The following is a 25,163-nucleotide window of genomic DNA, read 5'->3' on the forward strand; positions in this document are numbered from 1 at the left end:
GAAATATAAGCTTGAATGCACAAATGACTAGTTATAGTTCTGTTTTCTTTATTCAACGAGTCACATTGCAAAATACACAGAAATCAGCAGCAAATGAAACTAGATTTTCACAGTTTTTCTGAAAAAAATGTGAGTGATGCTTGCCAGTGCAAAACCCACCGCCAAGATTACAGGTTGCTGTGGGTGGATTTTAGTGCATTGTTATTGCATTGTTATATGGTTGCTAGGTGTTTGCATAGTCGAAACAGCCCACCTATAAATCTGTGAGAAATTGTGTTACGGAGATATTACTTAGGTGGCGTCTTCAATGAACACTGAAGTTCAAAAGCTTGGGGTCAGCAAGTACATTGTTAGAAGTTTCCATTTGAAATCAATTGTTATTTTGAACTTTCTATCCTGAAAAATGCATAGTTTCCACAAAAATATCAAGCTTTCAAACAATAACAAATGTTTCTTAAGCACTAAATCAGCATATTAGACTGATTTCTGAAGAATCATGTGGCACTGAAAAATGGAGTAATGATGCTGAAAATTCAAAATATTTCACTGTATTTGTGATTAAATACATTTATTGTCCTGGGCGAATATCGTATCTTATCTTTTAAAAGTATAAGCACTCCTCTACTAAGCAAGCAACATGACTTGAGGTACAATTCATGTTCATAGCACAATCACTACAGGACTAAATACTACAAATGAGAGATATTTAGCAGGTCAGTTGTGCACATTTTGATTTAAAACATTTCAGACTAAATCGCATAAAGCGATTCGTAAGACCATCATGCCTTTGGTCTATTTTTTGCTTGCGGCCTCAGACTTTCTGCTGTCCCAGTAGCCCAAAACTACGCATGTGTTTTTGAAGAGATCAGTTCCTTGCACTGATGATGTCACTGTATCTTCTTCAAAAACGCTTATTTCCATCTGCCATCTCTCTATCGCAGAGCATGCGAGGGGCTCCAGCGTGAAGGTTGCATCTGCTCTCCTCACCTCTAAGCTTGAGATAGGCAATCAGTGCGGGCGGCTCAAAATAGGCCACAGTCAGGTTCAGAGGGTACTGATATTGGTCGCGCGTGTGCACATACGTATGAATAAACTCTCTTAAACTCACGTGATGGAATCTTAACTGTCTCACAAACACACCGTGGCACTCAACCCACATCACTAAACTGGATCTCTTCCTTCCTGCAGAGATAATGTGAACAAGACAACGCAGTGAGCAAGAGCGCAGGAAAAAAAACAAAAAAAACATGCAAGTCAGAATTTAACTGACGAAAGCTCTTGATAACACGTGGGGAAGGTTGCTGTGTGCATTATTGACCAATGCACCTCCTTGAAAGCTGTTTTATTTGCAATGTTCACCATTATATTTGCTCATACTTAGGGCAATAAGTCTAACTAATCAACTTTGGTGCGTTACTCAGTTCCACACTACGCTACTAACTTTTCTTTTAGAAGGGGACTTATAGTTTTCACATGCAGATGGTAAAAAAAGCTGGGAAAAATCACATATTGAAGGTGAGATCTGATCCATATTTCACAACCAGAATATCATAGAGACTTGGAAGTGGGCTTAGCAATCACATGGCAACACTCTGGCATTGCAAGACGTTTTATGGATGCAAAACCACGCACCATTATTTTCAAAAAATGTATAAATATGGTTATGCTTCTTTATTTCAACAAATACAATCAAAAGTATTTAACATAGCCTAACAAGTAAGGATATTAACTATTTTAATCTATTTTTTATTCAAATGCATTTATTCAGAATGCTTAGAATTAGCATACATCTGTTCATTGTGAATACAGTTACATTTATTCAGTTACAAATCATGGACATGGTTAAAAAATATCTATGCATGGAACGATATTTACTTAATTAAAGAAGTAGTTCAGGAATTTGCTCACCCCCTTGTCATCCAAGATGTTCATGTCTTTCTTTCTTCAGTGGTAAAGAAATTGTTTTTTGTTTTTTTTTGGGAGCAAAATATTTCAGGAATGTTCTCCATATTGTGGACCTCTATGGTGTCTGTGAGTTTTTACACTTTCAAAATGCAGTTTAAATGCAGCTTCAAAGAGCTCTAAATGATCCCAGCCGAGGAAGAATGATCAGTTATTTATTTTTTTTAAATTACAATTTATATACTTTTCAACCTCAAATGCTCATCTTGTCTAGCTCTGTGCGAACTCTGTGTGAACTCTGTGTATTCCGGTTCAATACAGTTAGGGTAAACTTCTGCAGTGATGTAGGATGATTTTGAAGTTGGAGGAGAAAATGCAATGGGAGATTATCGACATACCCTAACTGTACTAAACCGGATTATACAGACTACACATGCACAGAGCTAGACAAGACAAGCATTTGAGGTTAAAAAGCATATAAATTGTACTTTTTTTTTTTAGAAAATAACGGATCGTTTCGCTAGATAAGACTGTTCTTCCTCGACTGGGATCATTTAGAGCCCTTTGAAGCTGCATTTAAACTGCATTTTGGAAGTTCAAAGAAGTCCATAGAAGGCACCATAGAAGTCCACTATATGAAGAGAAATCCTGAAATGTTTCCTCAAGAAACATAATTTCTTTATGACTGAAGAAAGAAAGACATGAACATCTTGGATGAGAAGGGGGTGAGTAAATTACCTGTAAATTTCTGTTCTGGAAGGGAACTTCTCCTTTGTTCTTGTCTTTCTTTCTTCAGTCGAAAAAAAAAAAAAAGTTTGAGGAAAACATTCTAGTGGACTTCAATGGGGATCAACGGGTTGAAGGTCCCAGTTGCAGTTTCAGTGCAGCTTAAAGGGCTCTACATGATCCCAGCCAAGGAATACGGGTCTTACCTGGCAAAATAATTAGTCATTTTCTATGAAAAACAAATTTTTTTTTATACTTTTTAACCACAAATGCTCATCTTGCACTAGCTCTGTGATGCACATGTGCGTCTTAATGCATTACATAATCATGTTGGAAAAGTCATGTGCAGTTAGTTCTTCTGTGTATTTTAATTAAAAAAGAGAGGACAGGGCTAAAAACTTAAATTTTAACAAAAAATGTCATTTTATCCTCCAACTTCAAAATTGTCAGACGCCGTTTTTTTTACCTTTTTTGTAAAGGGCATTTGACTTTCTTTGCAAGTTCAATTTGTAAACACTAGGTCGGTACTTCTGTCTACGTCACGTGTGTGTGATTATGTAATGTGTGAGGTCGAACTAGTGCAAGACGAGCATTTGGTTAAAACTATAAGAAATTTTTTTTTTTTTTTTTTTTTTTTTTAAATGACTGATCGTTTCGCTGGATAAGAGACTTATTCCTTGGCTAGGATTGTGTAGAGCCCTGTAAAGCTGCATTGAAACACTGACAAATATGCATCACATTAGGTAATCCAAATGGTTGGAAATTTTATATGCAATTCAAATACATAAATCTTAAATTTAGGCCTAAAACTTTTTTAAGTGTAAATTTATGTTCAACTCAGACTTGCTCAAAGTTGTTGATGTGTTGTTCAGTAATGAGAGACTTCACAAACATTTGATTGGACTTTGGATAAAGACCACTGAGAACACAATTGGTGACATATTGGCTTGTTAAGCTCTTGAACAATGAAGAGCCCTCCCTCTTTACAATACCATGTATGCATTTGAACTTTAAAAACCCAAAGAATGATTAGACACATAGCGTCAGGCCTTGACTTAGGGTTATCTCTGCCTCTGACCCCAAGTAGACTCTAAAACTTCCTGCAGTGCTAAGCAGTATTGTGTACTATGATGCAGTGTGTTGAGGAAATGTAGTATTTTAAAAATCTGAGCATGAAACCCCTGTGATTACTTATGTTTAATCTCCTTTGTCTGAAAGGAGGAAAGATTAATACAACAAAGCTCAGTCAAAGCATTTCAATGAACGATCCTTCATACATGCTGGTCTCTGCCCTACTGAACACTCCTGAAACTCCAGACACACCCTTTACAGCCAGACACATGACTCAGAAATTAGCTAGAAGAATATTCTTCAAAGTTGACAGGACTCTATTGCACATAAACCGCTTCGCAATGCATACACAGCAATACTTTGTGCTAATATTACACCAGCTTTGTCTTAGTCGTTTAAAGCAGAGTAATTTATCATGGGCCAGTATGAAATACAAAGATTAAAGGTCCTGAAATTACTTTATTTTTATTTCCTGATGGTTGACCTGTGTCTTAGTTACCTTTCCACTACACTTCAGACGTTATTAGGCATAATAACCAATACTGAATCACTAAACTCAAGTAAACACTAAATAAGGAGGCAAATGAACAGAAAAGTTAATTACAATCAGCTCATTTCCATTTGAATATCTCCTAATGTGGCTCACAGATGACCCTGATGCAATCTGGGAAAGATCCCTCAATGAATTACAGGAGGAAGAAACCACACAACACAAGATGATTTTATGTTGGACGTTTGTGGGTTCTCTGTCATGGTCTGTGCTGCACCTGAGTGAATATCTGCTGAGTCATGTCTTCTCAAAAAAGTTTAGTCATGCAGTCATGCTAAACAACAGAATGGAAACTGTAACAGTGTCAACTGAAAACTAACAGACTCTTGTACATACACACAGAACCGAGATTGCACAACATTTGGTCTTAAAAAACAACCAGAGAGAAGTGACCCAAGACCCTTCTTTTGACCAAAACACTAAAGACCAGTTGCTGATGCATAAACCGGGGCCGGATCATAGTTCCATAAGGCCCTTAGCCATAACTTTGTCCCCCACACATAGTTTCAGAACCTTAAAGCAGACACTGGATGCAGAAATCACTTTTACATAGTGTCTTGGCAGTGTGTGGACACAACCACCCTACAATGATAAAAATCCATTCGCTCCTTTTTTTAATCCTCATAATATCAAGCATTTTGCTTTTCTGAGCAGTATGATGTCATATTGCTCAGGCTCCGCCCACGACTGCTGACGGACTGTCCGGTATTAACATATTTCCACCCTTAGCCAGTTATTCACTATCCGCCATTTTCTCCGCGCTCCAGCAGCTGTACCAACAGCAATGCAGGTGTTTTGTATTTGGATGTAAAAGTGAACATAAGAGTCTTCATTTTCTTCAGATATCAGAGCCACACAGTGGATTAGTTTTGTTTTTAATGGTAATGCACCACTGAATGCACAAAAAATGGAAGAGAGGCGCGGAGTCAGCAGTACCTCATTATCATTTAAAGAGACGTGCACCGAAACTGGTCGTTGTAAACAGACCTGTTTTTGAGAATATAAAATGGTGTTGTTTTACACAACCATTGAGGAATTTTAACCAAACGTAGGTTGCAGACATTTCATGAAGGCCCTAAAGAATCATACCAACTTGGAAAATGAATCTGATGTCTTCTTTAAGATTTTGACACACCAACCTGATCGTCGGGCCAAAGCCATAGTTAGTTTTTCGCTGTGTGTTTCACACCACTGACACTAGTTGTACCACTTTGTGGCTTTTTGGCCTATTAAGCATGTTGAATTGTTGTTGGACAGTCAGTGAGAGAGATCACTCTGATTGGTTGGTTAGCTGAACCAGTGAACGAAAAGAAATCAAACTAATGGAAGCAACCAAATCACAAAGTCAAGGGGTGAAGAAATTACTTACCTGAGCATTCCAATACGCGAATATTTTCATAACGACATGGTCGCATTTCATAGTTAGCTAGATGTATATGACTTCCTTTCTTCAGACGAATCCAGTCAGAGTTATATTAAAAATTATCCTGGCTCTCCCAAGCTATATAATGGCAGTAGGTGGATGTTTCTCTTCAACAGTCCAAAACAAGTCAAATAAAGTGCATCCATCCACAATAAAGCCCCACATGGTTCCAGGGGGTGAATAAAGGCCTCCTGTAGCAAATCAATGTGTTTTTGTAAGAAAAATATCCACATTTAAAATGTAATAATCACTTTAATCGGCCAGATGATGTAGGATGTATGCGTTTTACATGCACCTGTGAGTTTCATGATAACCAGCGTTTGTTTACAGAAGCAAAGAAAGCAAGTTTTCTTACTTTAGCAAAGGAAAACCAGTTCTCCATCATTTTTCTTTACAAATCCTTGTTTTGTACTTCTAATCCGTGATCCCTGTTTTGTTTTGGTCTCTCCACGGCACGTTCGTCACTTTTGAGCCGACGTCCTACATCCTACATCATCTGCCCAGAGCGGCTTCTGTGTACAACAGTTTGCACAAGCTAGATTAAAGTGATTATTATGTTTTAAATATGGATATTTTTCTTACAAAAACACATCAACGCTTTTTATTAAGGATGAATGCTCTTTATTGGACTTGTTTTGGACTGTTGAAGAGAAACAGGATATTTCTGTTTCTGGAGAGCCAGGATATTTTTTAATATAACTCTGATTGGATTTGTCATATACACCTAGGATGGCTGGAGGGTGTGTAAATAATGAGCTAATTTTAATTTTCAGGTCAACTAACCATTTAAGCCCAAAGTATACTTCATTTCTTATGCATACACGAGGGACAGCATACAATGCACGACACAAATTTTTTCATCACCAGAATAGTATGCACACCACTCAATTTTTTTTAACCGTGAGTAGTTTGTACGTTATTTTGCAGTAATAAGTTGTTCCACAAGGTGGCAACACTGTCCCGGGCCATTGTTTCACAGTAGAAAACAGAACTAAAGAGACGGAAAAGCAGCAAAGTAGCGGAGACTGCAAAAACAACAGACGCTCACACTGACAAGCTCAGTTTGGCTTTAAAAGAGTTCAGAAATATTTATTATCAGTCATAACTTACAGGGAAAAATAGAGCAAACGCTGGACATTCGCATTCACGCACAACATCAAATGGAGTATACTTCAAAAAAGCTATGCATTCAACTGTATTTGCTAGCATATGTGTACAAAAACAAAGTATACTTTGGGATTTACTCTTTAAAAAAAGTGTAAAAAATTGTACAGTTAGGGTCACAATTTTTGCACCATACCTACCCCTAAAAGGTGCATATTAGTACCTTAAAGACCTGATATGTAGCTATAAGACATTTGGGGTCCCTTCAAGGATACTGCTTCACTGACAAGCTGTTGTGCAATTTTTGCTCTTTTTTTTCTGAAAATGTATATGTATGGTTTAGGCTAAACAAAGTAGGAAATGCAGGAAATTTTGGTTAAGCTAACTTTAGAAAACTTATAATACAATTTAGGGGCCACAGCTGTCAGCTTTTTTTTTTTAGAAGGCCCTAGTGGTTACTTTGCACATTTTATGCTAAGTACTTTGCTATTTAGGTTTCTTTGACCATATCTAACTGTGCAGAGGTTTTAGAGGCCCCTGGGCCCTCTGTCCCTAATGCAACACATTAAAATTGCACCAAATTAAAAATAGACTAATGGGAGATAATGCAGATGCAGTTTTTCTGCAAGATGTCCAAGCAGACCTTCTTTGAACAATGTGAAAAACACAGAGTACTATGCTTGAGAACATGCTGTTTTGTACTTCATGTCCTGTGTATGAAAACATCCCCCCGTCAATCACATTAAGCGTTGCTATGACGACTGTGATGTAAAGGTGGTGAACGACAGGACACTTGTTGTGGAAGATCTCAACTTTTAAGCAGGTCATCATACAGCGTTTACATCGAGAGTTTTTGCGGACGTCAGTGAGTGCGCGTGTATGCATTTGCAGAAGGAAGGAAGCGCTAGTCGTAAAGAAGGGGAAGCACCGAGCTTGGCTGTTTACGTAAACTCGCAGATCTGCTCAAAAGGTGTAATGGAGTGCATGCGCACAGCAACAGGAAATTACAGTGCACGCGCTCGTTGCCGAGGAAACCAACCTCAAAAAAACAAGATGCGGTTTAGGGGTGCCCAGCGGCGCCTCGATACACAATGGCCAGCAAAGTTTTTTTTCCATTTACTTAAGCATAAACAAGAGCAATAATGGAACCTGAGAGATGGTATAGCCGGTTTACTCCAGTCATAATGGCAAAAACTTTAAGTTTGTTTTGTATGCTGAGGAAAACCTGAAGGTTACAAAGTTCATGCTGGGTTTTAGTGGGTAATGTTGTCTGCCAATATCAACTGCAACATCCTATCTGTCATAAAACGCTCTACATCAACTAGTGTTACAGGGACTAAACACAATTGTTTTCAACTGAGTTTAACACTAGCATGCAGCTAAGATGCATGTGTCAAGACACTCTAGTATGCATAAAAATACACACATGAGTTAAATAATCTGTTTTTAACTATTTTAAACTCATGTTCACTGTTCCAAACCAGTACTGGTTTACTATATACTGCTTTTATAGCTCTGTTTAAGGGGCTGTTTATATATAATGCATTTTGGATTATATAGTTTTGGGGGTTTTTTTAGCTGCTTTTTAACTGTTTTTCTCTATAAACATGAGCTACATTAATGTGTTTGACTGTTGCGCTTGCACATAAAACATGGCCCTGTGTCTCGGGTTATTAAACCCAAAAATCGTGTTCTGTGTGAATATCCTCTTAAAGGAGAAGTTCACTTCCAGAACAAAAATGTACAGATAATTCACTCACCCCTTGTCATCCAAAATGTTTGTGTCTTTCTTTCTTCAACCATAAAGAAATTATGTTTTTCAAGGAAAACATTTCAGGAATTATCTCTATAGAGTGGACTTCTATAGTGCCCACAAGTTTGAACTTCCAAAATGCAGTTTAAATGCAGTTGAAAGGGCTCTAAACAATCCCAGACAAGGAAGAAGGATCTTATCTAGCAAAACAATGGATTATTAACCTTAAATGCTCATCTTGTCTAGCTCTGTGATGCGCATGTGAACTCTGTGTAATCCGGGTCCATACAGTTAGGGTATGTCGAAAATCTCATTTTTTCCTCCAAATTCAAAATTGTCCTACATTGCTGCAGAAGTACCGACCCAGTGTTTACAAAGTGAATGTGCAAAGATCATCAAATGCCCTTTACAAAAAAGGTAAAACAGTGATGTAGGATGATTTTGAAATTGAGAAAATGAGATGGGAGTTTTTCGACCTACCCTAACTGTATTGACCTGGATTACACAGAGTTCACATGCGCATCACAGAGACGAGACAAGACAAGTGTTTGAGGTTAAAAAGTATATAAATTGTACATTTTTTTAAAAAAAATAACCGATTGTTTCACTAGACCCTTGCCTTAGGGCCCTTTGAAGCTGCATTAAAACTGTATTTTGGAAGTTCAAACTCTTGGGCACCATAGAACTCCACTATATGGAGAAAAATTCTGGAATGTTTTCCTCAAGAAACATAAATTCTTTACGACTGAAGAAAGAAAAACACAAACATCTTAGATGACAAGTGGGTGAGTAAATACCTGTAAATTTTTGTTCTGTGAGTGAACTTCCCCTTTAAGGCAGCATCCTAAATGTCATGTTAGTCTCTATATAGCCAGTGACACAAACAGAAGACTCAACAGTTAAGCTTGTTGTTAGCATGTTGCTAAGGTAATGGCATGATGCGGTAATAGACACAAAAATACATGGCACACTCATGCGATTTTATAGTATGCTTAAAATAGGCAGCAGTGTAGTCCACACAAATAGCATAATGGGATCCTTAAAGGGATAGTTCACCCAAAAATGAAAATTCTGTCATTAATTACTCACCCTCATGTCATTGCCAACCCATGAGACCTTCAATTACCTTAACAGAAATTTTAAATGAAATCCGAGAGCTTTCTGACCTTGCATAGACACGTTCAAGGCCCAGAAAGGTAGTAAGGACATTGTTAAACTAGTGCATGTGACATCAGTGGTTTGACTTTTAATTTTATGATGCTATGAGAATATGTTTTGTGTGCAAAAAGTTTTTGTTTTCTTTGTGCACAAAAAGTATTCTCGTAGCTTCATAACATTCTGGTTATACAACTATTTTAATGACGTTCTTACTACCTTTCTGGGCCTTGAATGTGTCAGCATTGTTGTCTATGCAGGGTCAGAAAGCTCTCGGATTTTATTAAAATCTTAATTCGTGTCTCAAAAATAAAAGGTCTTCCGGGTTTGAAACGACATGAGGGTGAGTAATTAATAACAGAATTTTTATTTTTAGATAAACTAGCACTTTAATTTGCCTTTGATTCAAATAGAGTTTGATTCTAACATGATGCTAAGCTATTCAAATAAACATAAACATACATAGCACACACACATAATAAGGAAAAACTTGGTCAGTTTTTAATCGCACAAGTTTTATTGATACATTTCAGTATTGCATTATTTATAATCTTCAATTCTTGCTTCGTCCACCTTTATATAATGAAACTGCCTGCCTTTTGAAAGTCTAATTGTCATCTGACAGTAGTTGTTTTGTCTGTTAGTGTTCTTTTTTTTCCTTTTTGTACTGCGTTATAGGTAAACATCTGTGGTTTGACATTGATTAGGACTGAGTCAGAACATGAATCATTTTTTTTTTTTCTTTCTGGAGTTTCCTAAATCACTTGCTCCCAGGAAATATTCCAAATGCAGCGGAAATGGGAGGAGAAAGGACAAAGGGAGGTACATACAGGAAAGAGAGACAAGTAAAGGAGCAAACCAATACCATTCCTCACTTATGTTGTAACACAAACACCATGCACTAGCCAAAACTCCCACTTATCCAATCCAAGCAAGCATTTTACTCTGTATATTCAGACCCAATAGATGTTGTGTTTGTTGTCAGCACTCTTAAATGCCAGAAATAATAAGTAGCAGCTGCTTGATACCTGAACCCATAACTGACCCCGAACCCGAGTTTCGCGTTCGCTGACTTTTTAAGCGCACTTCCTGTACTAAGCCCTGCCCACCTCAGTGTTTTTCCCAAGTAGTTGGATCAGCCTGTCCTGTCTTGTCTGTTTTACGTCAAAGTACCACGAGTGTTAGGGAGTGCCCTGACTCACACTCACACACATATGCACACATTCATTCCTCAATAGTGTGAACTACATGTGTGCACACAAAAGCATACTTGAGAACTCGCTCACCTCTGCTGTAAGTTTAACCCACAATAGAATGTGATAACACACATATGGACACAGACTGTCAGACAAGTTTACAAACACTTCAAGTCTACAGCATCTGCTGAGCTTTCTAGATCAATTCCATTCATTCCTCTGATGACACTTCTCATCCAGTCCAGTCCTTTATTTTAAATGATAGTTTCCTGTTTTTTTTACACCCAAGCTCATTTGAATACAGTCCTAATGAGTGTATAGCATTATTTTGATAATAGGAAATGTAAGCATGTGTGTGTCACCATCAGATGAATCAGTCTCATCATAGAATTTATAATGACATTTCATCTCAGCACTTTGTCTAAGCGTGGGCGTTGAAGAATACGGCACTGTTTTTAGCAAAAGTGACGAGCTATGTTTTTCAGGAGTACATTTATAGTCTTAAATCGAGCGAATCTGAACGAGGAAATAAAAAACGGTTAATAAACTGCTCCCCGCAGCCCGTAATGTGATTCCAAACTGCTGAATCACCCTGAAAGAGAAGTACAGAGAGAAAAATGAGTGGCAGTAAAACAAGTGAAGCAAGGGAAGGACATACTATAATTTTACATACAGGTTATGTCACAGGAAATGGGACGAACAGCTTGGCAGATGTGACATAAATCACCTCTACATTCCATTCTGTTTAGGCACATGAAGTGGACCTTTTCAGACCAGTACAAACTGACACAAACCAGTATAGTAAAAACAGGTGAAAACAACCACAAAGCCTGTTGCCTCAGACGAGCAGCGTCAGAGGAAACGTCATTAGCTCAGACAACTGAAACCAGTTTAAATCCAGCACCGAGTGGTTTTGAAGTGTCCCATATACTGTACGTACAGTAAGCACAGAGGCAAGCATGTTTATGGTATCTATGTTGTAAAAACATTCAAGAAATCACTTGTTTATCACAGAAACTCTGATGACATCATAAGGCTGCAAACGTCCTCAGAATGATTTATTTTAAGCTTTGAGGTTTTGATATTTGGGCAAGGTAATGCTACAGGAAATGCCTGGGTACCAGTACTGTGCTGACACACTCTCAGGCACGTAGACAAAAACATTACAGCTCAAGACTCCTGTCATAACTAGAGCATCTTACAGATTGATACAGATGTGGTTTACGAAGGCCTATGGATTTATATCTGCACGGTGACACATTCCAGCGTTAGGATTGGTTTCCTTAAAAGAGTGCAAGTATTTGAACAATCATGCTAATTTGAATATTATATTCCAATCACACGAGTTCAGACAAGTTACAAAAAAGTTTTAGTTTGGTTATTGGGAAAAACCCAATTGAAACTAAAGCCAAGAAGTTAGTTGCTTATCCTGAAGCGCCCTCCACTGGTTATGTGAAGTTCTTGTTTGTGAAAAATATAAGGCTAAAATTCACAGGGCACGTAGCAAAAACGCAATTTCAAAACTTTTGGCAGCAAAGCGGTTCTACATGGAGTCAGTGAAATTCAGGAAAAATTACAAAAAGTGTTTTTGCAGTAAAAACAGTTCAAGTTTTTGAACAGTAAGATTTGTAATGTTTTAAAGAAGCCTCTTCTGCTCACAAAGTCTGCATTTATTTGATCCAAAGTACAGAAAAAACAGTAAAATTGTGAAATATTTTTACTATTTAAAATGACTGTTTTTTATTTAAATGTACTTTAAAATGTACTTTATTCCTGTGATTTCAAATCTGAATTTTTAGCATCATTACTCAGATGATCCTTCAGAAATCATTCTAATATTCTGATTTGCTGCTCAAAAAACATTTATTATGTTGAAAACAGCTGAATATAAGTTTTTCAGGTTTCTTTGATGAATAGAAAGTTCAGAAGAACAGCATTTATCTGAAATAGAAATCTTTTGTAACACTGTCTTCGTCATCACTTTTGATCAGTTTAAAGCGTCCTTGCTAAATGAAAGTATTAATTCCTCCTTTGTATGTTACAAAGCTTTTTATTTCAGATAAATGCTGATCTTTTGCTCTTTCTATTCATCAAAGAAATGTACTCAACTGTTTTAAATACTGATAATAATAAAAATGTTTCTTTAATAGCAAATCAGCACATTCGAATGATTTTTGAAGGATCATGTGACACTGAAGACTGGAGTAATGATGCTGAAAATGTAGCTTTGATCACAGGAATAAATTACATTTTAAAATGTATTCAAATAGAAAGCAGTTATTTTAAATAGTAAAAATATTTCACAATATTACAGCTTTTGCAGTATTTTGGATCAAATAAACGCAGAGCAGAAGAGACGTCTTTAAATGAAACATCTTACTGTTCAAAAACTTTTGACTTGTAGGCTATTTTACGAACATATATAGTTTTGTTAAAAAATTCATTTATAAGAAAAAATGAAATATATTTTAATAGTCTTTTTTAAATATAATTTAATATTAAGAGATTTGACCAATTATTTCTAAACGTTCATCTCTCCTTTCTGGTTTTACTGCACAGAGGTAGACTAACATTATACGACTGAAAATAGTAGCTCATCTTTTTTCTGGGGCCCAGTGTATAATCCAGACGTGCATACATTTATTTTCAGTGAGATTTTAAATATGGAATCAAATGTGATCTTGAACTAAATAGTAAGAGGATGATGAAACTGCACATGAACCAAGCTCAAACTACACTGTCTGCATCACATGGATTTTTGAGCCTGTAATGTATAATTTAGCTTAACGTTGAGCTTTAACATTTTCGATATGAAATTTTATAAGAGGTCTGACAGAATAAAAGCGAAGTAAGAAACTCGAAACCAGAAGATTCAGAGATTTATATGTTTATTACCACAGCGTCGGCTCTGTAATCTGTCCAAAAAATAAAATTTCAAATGTCATACATCCAACTGGAACAAAGCATATGTTTTTCCTTACAAAAAAAATAACAGATAATCAACATTAAAAAGGACACAACAGGATGCTGGGAGAAGGGAAAAGAAATTCTCAAGCCTCATATATAAAGGCCAAGGAAGTCTGATGTCTACCAGTCCAAAGATAACTGAAAGACGACAAACAATGACACAGACAAATAAATTTCTCTATATATGCGTGTGTGTGTGTGTGTGTAAATAAAGCCGGCAAGAAGAGAGACTTTACATTCTGTGGTCCAAGCAATAGGACCGGATTGTGAGAGTCACTTCGATGAATGGTGGCAACAGAACCTTCAAACCAAACATCAACAGCTTCAATGTCACATTCAACCACTGAAAATTACCATTCTGGACTGGTCAAGCAGCAGTCAAAGAGTCACCACACAAAGCAAAGTCACGATTAAAAGAGTTTCAGGCCTCAACGCACCATTTGTTTTGAGGTTACTGCATAAGACTTGTTCACACGTTGTTCAAAAGTAACAGTTCTGCAGTGTGGTTTGATTCGAAGGAAATGTTTACGCCCGTCTGCCGTTAATCTCTCTCGATAATAATTACTATGACGACAATATAATAAAACAGTAAAACACAAAGACAGCTCACTGTCACTGGTTGTTTCTCTCTTTGCATTCATTCAGTGCTGGTGTTTTGTTTTTTACATTTTTTGGTTAGTCTGACCTCCTGCGCTCAATGCACACCATTTGTGACAAGGGCCACAAGCATGAACGCATCTGTATTGCAGCAGGAAAAAGGTAAAAATTAAATTCAAATCCTGTCTTTCCAGTTACCATCCTTTAAAGGGTAAATACAAATCTCAATACTGCCACCTGCTGGCTTTGCAATGTTTTTGTTGTAACAATAAATCAGCCAGTTTGTTTTGAGCTGGCATTAAGTGAAATGCATACAAATCTGGACGTAAAAATTCATCAAATGCAGAACATGAGCTCTAGTAAGAACACCTGCCTGATTTGCGTGATTTTAGTAAGTGAAATGCGAGTTCTGCGAGAAGCAGCTGATTCGTGAAAAGACACCAGCTCCAGCATTTTAAATGTTCTGAACCTTTTGGTTAAAAGGCGACGGATTTGACAAAGAAAACGCAGATGAAGTGCCACCCTTTGGGGTATAAACAAAAGCGGAGGGTGAAAGAAGAATGAAAAGATAAAACTTTTGGGATGTATTCTGCTGTGACAGTAGAGCACTTGATGGTATCACGACATCCCAGACTACTCCCTTTTCTCACAGACACACAAAACGAACAGGTTTTCTATGATGTACAGCAGATTTGCGTTTTCAGCATGTATAAGAGGAGCTCGCCTCCTGCGACTTAAAAATGCAACAAAATGATACACATACACACACACATACGCACGAAAAGTTCCCTTACTTACTGCAGCAATAACAGAGTCTTTTGGATTTTCTTTAACCTGTGTTTTGGGTAGCAACACCTGAATTGTGAGGCCCTGAGGTTTTAAACGGACACACGTTTATTAGATTGTGTGTAAGAGTGTGTGTATAGAGGGAGACGACAGCAGTTTGGCTAAGAAAAGTCTCGGAAACTCTTTTCCCAAAGGCGTTCGGAAAGAGCGAGACGGGCCCAGCTGAGAGAGAGATAGAGAGAGACAGTCCAGCTGAGAAAGTGTGTCTATGTGTGTCTCTCTTTTTCTTTTCCCAGCACATGGAGGGATAGAGAAAGAGACGGATGGGGGGGGAAAGAGGGCATCAGTGGAAATAGGTGCGGTAACAGGCATAAGCACCTACAGCCAGTACCGTGCACATACACACACTGGTCAGCAGGGGTCTCCAGGTTCCACTGGGAGGAACAGGTGTCGCCTCTTCCGTGGGAGTCTTGGGCGGAGAGCGTGCAGGTTTGGGAGGGGCTTCTCTTGCGACAATCGGTTCGTCGGGTTCGGTTAGCAATGCCGTCGCTCCGACCTCACTAGCTGCGACTGCCCGTTTGCGAAGGTCTGGGCCGTCTGAGAAAGTCTGGGGCGCGCTGTAAAAACAGCAACAAAAAATGTTTGTTTGTGGCTGCTGGATGGGTACTACTAGAAAGAGAGAGAGAGACAGACAGAGAGAGTCTGACCTGTTTGCACAGATTTCTGCGCTGCTGTTTTTTATCATCTCGTTGAAGAAGTGCGTGGCGTCAGAGTTCACTAGATCGCCTTTGCCATTAGGAGGGTCTATTCGGGGCCGTGGTCTGGGAGGGGGAGTGAATTCAGGAGGGAGATCCTCCTCATTTGATAACTCCTTCCATGACTCCTATTCATACATGAACAAACATTTTACTGATCGATACAGACTACTAAAAGTGGGTGGAATGAACAAAAAGTGATATTTATCACTGTAGGAGGATTTTATATGACAGTAAGGTATTTCACATTCAACCTAAAAATGTTGTATATATTAATTTACAAATGAAGTGATAGCAGTATTTTTACAAATAATGCAATCAAATATTTTAAAAAAACAACAACAGGAATTTTCTTTTGCCATTTTATGGCCAAAATGTAGGATGATTATTTTTAGTACTTAATTATAATGACCAAAAATAATTGTAAAAAAAATGAACAAACAGAAGTTTTTAATACAAAATTAATTGCTCGAATTATACAGCAATGACTAGCAGTTGACATTTCTAGTTGTGCATAGTTCACTATCATTCAAATGTTTTGGTTTTTTTTTTTACTTATTAATTATTACTTTTCAGCAAGGATGAATTAAATTTTAAAGTATTTAAAGTGACAGGAAAGATAAATATTTCTATTTCAAAAAAATGTTTAAATTCAAAGAATCCTGAAAAACTTATGGTTTCTACAGAAATATTTTAGAAAAATTAAAAGAACTTTTCTATTTGAATACAATTTAAAATGTAATTTATTCCAGTGATAGCAAATTAATACTTTTATTCTGCACAGATGCACTGAATTTGTCAAATGTGAGAAACGTTTTGTAAATTAAAAAATAATTGTACTTTTACTAAAATGTATCAGTTTCCATAAAATATTATTCTGCACAACCATTTTAAATATTGATAATGGTAAGAATGTTTCTTGAGCACCATATCAGCATATTACAATGATTTCTGAAGGATCATGTGACACTGAAAACAAGCTGTCAAATGATTAATAAAAGTTAAATAAAAGTTTGTGTTTACATAATATATGTGTGTGTATTGTGTATATTTATAATACATATATGTAAATGCACACACATGCATTTATATATTTTAAAAAAATGTTGTTTATGTATTTTATATATATATATATATATATACACACATACATATATAAAGTATACACACATTATGTAAACAAAAACTTATTTTGGATGCGATCAATCATTTGACAGCACTACTGAAAACTGATAATAATAATAAAAATGTTTCTTTAACAGCAAATCAGCATATTAGAATGCTCAGCTTTGAAATCGGGAGTCAATTACATTTTTAAAATATATTCAAATAGAAAACAGTTATTTTAAATTGTAAATATATTTCAGAATGTTATTGTTTTACTGTATATTTCATCAAATAAACAGCCTCGGTGAGCATTTAGAAAATCTTACCAACTCCAAACTTTTTAATCTTTTATACACCCTCATTTTGCTCAGCTCTACATCCTATAGATTCTCAGCAAATGGTTGGTATGCTGGTTTCTTTAACATCACTTTCATTACCTGTACAGATGTGTCTCCCATGATGTACTTGGCACCCTCTATGACGGCGAGGTAAGAGAAACGCAGCTGGTCAGCTGTCTGGATCAGACCCATGCGGTATCGTCGCATTTCCAGCAAAACCTCCTGGATGCGTACTGATGTTGGATCTTTCCTCTGAGACATCTGAAAACACACATTGCAGTTGTTTAGAGGATGTGAGGAGGGGGGCTGAAACTTTTAACTGAGTTCCAAATAAAAGCAAGACCAAATCTGCTGGTGCTGGACCAGGGTGGCTGTTAAGTGAAATACTTTTTTAAATAGATTTAATACTTATTTTAATATAAATGTGAAAATCAGCCACTTGGGGGGGTATCACAATCTTCAACTATATAAATGTATTTTGCACAATCTTTAGCAAAAACACACACAATATTTATATCATGTGCAAGATCTCTTCATTTTGAACATCTTTGCCACTAGGAGCATTGCTGTCAATCAAATGGTTTGTTAAATATTTGAGATTAGATGAAAACTTTTGCAAACTATTGCTATTAACTCACAATCAATCAAATCAGTGCAGTACTAATCTCTGGTCTCTTTAAGTCAATAATTATCAAAAGAAAAAAAGAAAAAAAAATGAACTTCACATTTTGGTTAGGGTCATTTGAAAAACAGGTTATGGCCAATAGGTGGTGCTAGATTGAAAAGGTTATAAAAACTCAATATTTCTATGGTAAATAACCTGAAATTGCAAAAAAACATTCATATTATGCAATTTTTTACACATACACTCAATCATATGATTCTTATCATATGACACATCTCCTCACTCTGAACAACTTTGCCTAAAGAACCACTGCTGTCAATCAAATTGTTAAATACTTAGATTATGTGGAAAACCTACTTTTGTAAACTAGTCCTGGGTTTTTGAATAACCGCTAAAAAAAAAACAAAAAAAAAAAAAAAAAAACAAAAACACTGCAGTACAATTTTCTAGACTCTCTAGGCCAATAATTATCAAAAAATGTTGAACTTTACACTTTGATTATAATGGGGTCATTTGATAAATGGGCATGGGCAAAAGCCTATAACCCCCTAACAAAAACTCAAAACTTCATGAAACTAGGTGAGCATGTGCGACAGACCATTCTAAACATGCATGCAAAGTTTTATGGAGATCGGAGCATAGGTGGAGCTATAACAGTTGAAAAGTTTTCAGAAAATTAAAGAAAAGTATGTGACAGTTTAAATTATGCTCAAAAGAATTAATAATGTTCAAAGTTTCACATATACACTTGATCTTCATATCAAATGAAAGATCTCCTCATTCTGAACAACTTTGCCTCTACAACCAATGCTGTCAATCAAATTAATTAAATAATAGAGATTATTTAAAAAGACCATTTTTGCGAACTAGTCTAGGTTTTTTAACTCAAAGTAAATAAAACCAGTGCAGAACAATTCTCTGGACTCTCTAAGTCTCTCTGTATACACAAAAAGTTAAAAATATGGTTTTGAACTAGTCTACTCAAAAGCCTATAAATCCCTTAAAACTAAGAAATTCACAGAACTATGTAAACTTATTCATCATATGATTTTAAACAAGCATGCACAACTGTATGAAGGTTGGGCAAAAATTGGCACTATTAAAAACATTTCTATGGTAAATTCTATGGGCTATATGTTCATTGTATATTCCCTAAAATGACAATTAAAAATGCCAGATGGGAGCAGAGGACCACTAATGGGCTCATTTAACTCCCTAATACAGTACATGTCCCAGGTTTTGCTTTTGGATTCATATTTAGACATTATAAAGTCACTTATAATTTATTTAGACATTACAAATCACATTCTATCAAAGTTTACCAATTCATTTCTACTAAAGAATCAGTTTTTGCAATTATTCCACATGATTACAGTGAATCCTAAAAGTAGTGTTATAAAGTGGAGACGTTCGGTAAGCTTTTTTTTTTTTTTTTTTTTTATTTACCTCTCACTGCAAATATTTACACCTATAATAAATGTAAGCATTCTTAATGCATATTAATATAATAGTTCAACCATTTCATTTGTGTGTGTGTGTGTGTGTGTGTGTGTGAGAGCGTATTCTCCGTCACTGATGTGTTTTAGTGTCAGTCATACATTTCAGGTCGGCCTAGTCTCTAAAAACAGAACCTTAAAGAGCTTGAACCACGGTTAATTGCTGCTTGCAGCTATATTTAATATCAATGTTGGAAACAGAGGTGCTTTTTAATTTTTTAGTGGAAATCATAATACTTTCAAGGATTCTTTGATGAATACAAAGTTCAAAACTTTGTCACTTTCGATCAAATGAAAAAAAAAGTATTAATTTCTATTATCTTACTGACCCCAATCTTTTGAATAGTAGAATATATTATTTTTGAAATACAAGAGTGCTTTGGGTACTAATAATCCTAAAATTTTAATCCGCCAAATACATAAATGTAAATGTCTTGATTCTTGAAATGTATTAATCTAAACCAATATACAAGCTCCTTTATTTAAAAAGATTAAATATTAACCAGCACTTTTCTCAGACAGATCTGGCATCACATACAAGTGGTCAGTCCTCTCACCAGTAGAAGGCAGGTGTCTACAAGGCAGAACGTTCCAGAGCGGCCAATACCAGCGCTGCAGTGGACCACAACAGGACCGTGCTCTGGATTCAGACAGCCCGACTCACGCACTTTTAACAGGAAGTTGAGAAAAGATGCAGGTGACTCTGGCACGCCAAAATCTGGCCATGTGGTGTAGTGGAAATGAAGAATCTCCCGTGTTTCCTGTGTCTTTAAACACACACGACACAGCATTAATCACCACGAGCATGTGTTAGAAAAAACCTCTGGCCTCTGTTATATCCTGAAACTGCTGAGTGAAGACAACAACCCATCCAGCAATAGAACCTCTGAACAAAACTTAAAAACATGCAACATTTTTCAGTGAAAAATATGAATTTTAGCTAAACGACTAAAGACTAAAGAAGGACTATATAAAATCCCAGTGAAAGAGACTGACAGATGAGTGAAAGCATGAGAGGAAGATCAAGTGTCTCACCGACAGATTTTCCAGCTCCAGCTGTCGTACTGTATAGTACGATTTCACATCCTCTGAGATAAGAGTAAGTCTGAAATTTGTGTCTTCAAAAACAGCTTCCCTCTCCTCTCGCTGAGGCCAATATTGAGCACACTTTACCTGTACACACAAAAACACACTTCTTCATTATAACCACACAAACACAAACCTCACACACACACAACCCGTTCACACATTCCATATGCATGCTAGAAAAACGTTTCAGGCAGGTATTCAAAGTAAGTCTGTTTATCCATGTTACAGGTCCAGTGTGTTTCTCTCACCGAGCCTTTCTCTATAACACGATTGAGCATCACGACCCCTCGGCAGCGCTGCTCCCACACCATCTCCCAGAAATGACCGCAGGTGTTTGGTAACGGACCCTAAACACACACACACAACCATTAAAACAAGCACATCCAGTATACTGTATTATTAATACATTGTAAAGGCATGCATAAAATGAATTGTTTTTTAAAAAGAGTCTCTTATGCTCACCAAAGCTGCAATTACTTAACTAAAAATACAGTAAAAATGCTAATATTGTAAAATATTATTACAGCCTTCTATTTTAATATATTTTAAAATGCAATATATTTCTGTGATGGCAAAGCTTAATTTTCAACACCCATTACTCCAGTCTTCAGTGTCACATGATCCTTTAAAACATTCTAATATGCTGATATGGTGCTCAAAAAACTTTTCTTATTATAATCAAATGTTTTAGACAATTGTGCTTCTTTATTTTTGTGGAAACCAGGATATTTTTTAGGATTATCTAAATAGAATGTTCAAAAGACCAACATTTATTTAAAACTTATAAAATTATAATGGTCTTAACTGTCACTTTTGATCGACTGAATGCATCCTTGCTGAATAAAGTATTAATTTCTGTCCCAAAAATGAAACACTGAGCCCAAACTTTTGAATGTTAGTGTAGATAAACATTACAAAAAAACCTGATATGTTTTATGAGCATTATTCCTGAATTTAAATCAGAGTTGTTGTTTTTTTAATTATTATAACATATACAATTTACACAAATAATTAATAAAATATATATATTAAGTGGATTTGGTGTTTAACTTTGCTCAGAGTGGAAACTCATGCACTCTGGTGACCTTATGTTTTTATAGTCACGTAGTAAATCACACATTTGAGCAGGCGTGAGGTACATGACTGCGGGTGAGAAAGTGTGTGTGTTTCGTGTGTTTGTGGCTGTAGCTGGCAGTGCTCTGACTGAACAAGACTGGCAGGTTGAGACGAGTCCACTGCCGTCTCAGAGCATCAGTGCGCTAATTCATCTGTACAATAAAGAAACATGCCATGCTGACGCAGCTCACGATTTCACAACATTTCACAGTCTTCTCTCCAGACAAGAGAGGGGAGAAGAGAAAAAATAAAAAAATAAAAATTTTGGCAGATGCCACTAGCATCAAAAATGGAACGTCATCATAGCATATCAGTGTGTGACGACGGCTGGGGTGTTGGCGGCCTAACGAATGCGTAATTTAAGCGTCAGCACAAATGTTAAAACCAGGGTGGGGGTCTCTAGCTAGGGAGTTTCCTAATTACATGCTTAACCCATCATTGTTTTAGTGTTTTGTTTTGTTCTTATGGATCCCATCCGAAACAAACCAAAAATATCAACCGTAACATTTAGCACTAATATAATTAAAATGATAATGTTCACCTTTAAATTGTAAGTTTAGTTTGCTTTTATTTCAATATACTTTGGCTGCCAGAGCTGGCGTGACACAAATAATAAAGAGCATTTCATTTTGTTTGGCTCCAAATTTTAATAGTGGCCAAGCAATTAAAACATTAGTTGTGAAAATTCAGCACGATAAACATTTTAATTTGAATGAACTGTATGCTTCTGTTCAGACTGACACAAACATTTGCATGCTATCAATGTAACAGGTTTTTTTCCCCCTCACAGAGAGGAGTTCGTATCTCTTATCTGTTGCACTGAGAAAAAAAAAAAAAAAAAAAAAAAAAAAAACCCTAACCAACCAAAAAGATTAGCTCTTTTCTCAAATCGCCACCTACTGTCAGAGAGTGATTTCACATTTTTATTTAGCTTTTCTGCTTTTTTTTTAAATGCATCGATCTGTTCAGACAGATCTGAACAAATGTTTTGTTGATGTGAACAGGCTTTATATTGTCAAAAATCTTTTTTTTCCCCGGGATATATGTTCCTATTACTATGCCAGCGAACTCTTCAGTTCCTTTAATCTATCTTTATCGTTCTCAAATGTGTCAGATGGTTTGCAGGTGCAGATAAAGAGATTCAGAAGATGCAAATCTAGGGTGCAAGTGTCAGTGTGTCACCTGAGTTAGTATGTAGTTTCTCTGAGCTTCATCCACCGAGATCAGACTGGCATTGATGTAGTCATTGCTGCCGATCTGTAGACGAATACGGCTGTGGTCAACTGTGAAAAGAGAGAGTGATTAAGCTGTGAGGCACATCACCCGTGATGCTTTGCAAGTTCAGCGGTGGAACGACTCTTTTTCAGGTCCTGTTCTCAGTTCCCCACAAGAGAGAAAAACATCTCCCTGATGAAAACGCTCGACTGAAACAGATAAAATATACAGTCATTCATTTAATGTGGTGTTTTGCGAGCTAAGGACCTTTTCAGGTTGTTGTGGAAAAAGAGAAAGACTCAGAGAGAGAGGAAACCACAACAGCGTCGCTCTTTAAAGTCTTTGTGACGGAAGAGTTAAAAAAGGGAGAGAAAAAAAAAGACATGACATCTTCAGTGTGAAATGACTTTAACAGCTCGCTGATAACAGGCCCCTTCCGTTAGGTGTCACTGACTGTGTCGAACAGGGGAAGCGGCACACTTACATGGACTGACGTCTCTGTAGCGATTACGACTTCTGTTTTCTGGAAGTTTGGCGATCTTGCATGGTAGGTCGCTGGACTGCTGCCTAATCTCCTACAGTAAAACAGAAGTCTATGAGATGAAAATGCTTCTTGCTGTAAGTGAAACAAATATGCCACAAATGGTTTGCTGGGGGAAACTACATGCCACACATTTGAGTTATGGGGACCACCAGCATCCAGTTTATGATGCGGTTCATCCATCACTGTCATTAAAAACTGCAAGTGAGCCAGATTAGTAGATAAAAGTGTCAAACCAACTAATAATAGACTCCCTCTCCTAAAAGATCCAACTTGTCCCCCTCATCTCTATACTGGTCACTGTTTACAAGAGACAAATTCAGGTCATCTGTATGTAACTTGTTATATCATTTATTCTGTGAGTTAGGGAAGAAGAAGCGCAATCTGAGCTGTCAAAAAAATAAATATAATACATACAAAACAAAACTAACTTATTTTTGATCGCTATGAATATTTAGAGCATCACAATCAAACATGAAGCAGAATCAGTCCTTTACCTGGTAAACGGCGTTCCAGTTCCCGAGCTCATCGATTTCCCGAAACTCGGCTTCCATTGCCGCGTGTGTTCCGCGCCGCTAGATAGGTGACTCCCTGACAATACAATTAGTTATAAAGTCGATGTCGAATCACATGAAAAGAAATGACTTTGAAAGTCTGCTTTAAATTTCTTACAGAACGTTTCTAATGGTACTGTTGTGTCGCTCTTACCGGAAACACGCTGCTCGCTCCTCCCGCAGCACGGCTCTCCGCTGTCCGTCGTGCCCACGCCCCTATTTCCTCACATTGACCAATGAAATTCCGTGAGTGGCCGTGAACTCCGGGCGAAGGCCAATCAGCGTAACGTAGTGGGGCGTGGCAACCACTTCGGCCAATCACACTACGGAGCGTTACCTCTTCGTTATTCTGGGGTTTGTAGTTTTTTCTAGTTCGAGGGGTTTACGCAATACGCATGTGCGTATTGAGCGTTAGGAACATGCGTGAAGTAAAATGGCTCATATTTTCGGCTAAAACTTGGCAGTTTTAAAACTGCAAACACTATATCACATATAGTTATTTCTTCGTAAGCAGCATTGAACAAAGTAAATGTTTTGTATTGAACATCTACATTTCAAAACTATATTGAGATTTTGTGAATTTTGGCTTAACCCCTGTATTCTTCACTTAAGGATGACACTTGTGATCATCTACGGCTAAAACAGACAATGAGACAAGTAGCGTGACATTTCTTTATTGATAATTTTGTATTTTGAAGGGATTTCGTTGTAATATCTAGACAATATTCACCACTAAATAACACATTGCGTATTTCTATATAAAACAATACAAATATTATATCAAATGCTTCGTATTATTTTAATTAATACAGTGTTTAAGTTAAAAACAGAGCGAAGTTCTTTTAAACCCAATGCATTCGAATGCATATTGGTGCCATCTGGTGGGAGAAATTAAAAAGATCATACGCAATACCATGGTATAACCACTAGATTCCTGTTTAAACCTATATACAAAATGGACTGCGTATCCCCATTTACTCATGAGAGTATTTCCGGTCATAATTACCTACTTCAGTTAAGAATTCCACTTAGTTATTACGACATTATCAAAGATTTCCTCATTGTGGCAAATTGGTAGATCAAAATTCTCAGCATTT

The 25,163-nt window shown here is 36.7% G+C and overlaps 1 protein-coding gene across 2 annotated transcripts; it reads right to left on the reverse strand.

The window, feature by feature from the left end:
* Positions 1-13,751: 13,751 nt before the first annotated feature.
* ptpn1 (protein tyrosine phosphatase non-receptor type 1) lies at positions 13,752-24,294 on the reverse strand. Of its 2 annotated transcripts, none has more exons than XM_051117377.1 (10): positions 24,221-24,294; positions 24,010-24,103; positions 23,456-23,546; positions 22,939-23,039; positions 20,889-20,987; positions 20,587-20,724; positions 20,109-20,318; positions 17,530-17,691; positions 15,938-16,113; positions 13,752-15,847 (listed from the first exon to the last, which is right to left on the reverse strand). In XM_051117377.1, exons 2-10 carry the CDS (start codon positions 24,064-24,066, stop codon positions 15,574-15,576), a joined length of 1,308 nt encoding a protein of 435 aa, XP_050973334.1. In that variant the 5' UTR covers positions 24,067-24,103; positions 24,221-24,294; the 3' UTR covers positions 13,752-15,573. The 2 variants fall into 2 exon arrangements, with proteins under 2 accessions (XP_050973334.1, XP_050973335.1); XM_051117378.1 differs by having other exon boundaries at positions 24,185-24,237.
* Between the last annotated feature and the right edge of the window lie 869 nt (positions 24,295-25,163).

The sequence above is a fragment of the Labeo rohita genome, chromosome 8, assembly GCF_022985175.1.
Source record: "Labeo rohita strain BAU-BD-2019 chromosome 8, IGBB_LRoh.1.0, whole genome shotgun sequence".
Classification (NCBI taxonomy): domain Eukaryota; kingdom Metazoa; phylum Chordata; class Actinopteri; order Cypriniformes; family Cyprinidae; genus Labeo; species Labeo rohita.

What these genes read in the sequence shown, in the direction of transcription:
- ptpn1 (XM_051117377.1), bottom strand. Translation starts at nt 24,066, where the DNA reads ATGGAAGCCGAGTTTCGGGAAATCGATGAGCTCGGGAACTGGAACGCC. An exon ending in TGGGAGACACATCTGTACAG is followed by an intron (nt 16,114 to 17,529) that starts GTAATGAAAGTG and finishes ATGTATGAATAG; the next exon opens with GAGTCATGGAAGGAGTTATC. An exon ending in GCAGAAATCTGTGCAAACAG is followed by an intron (nt 15,848 to 15,937) that starts GTCAGACTCTCT and finishes CTGTTTTTACAG; the next exon opens with CGCGCCCCAGACTTTCTCAG.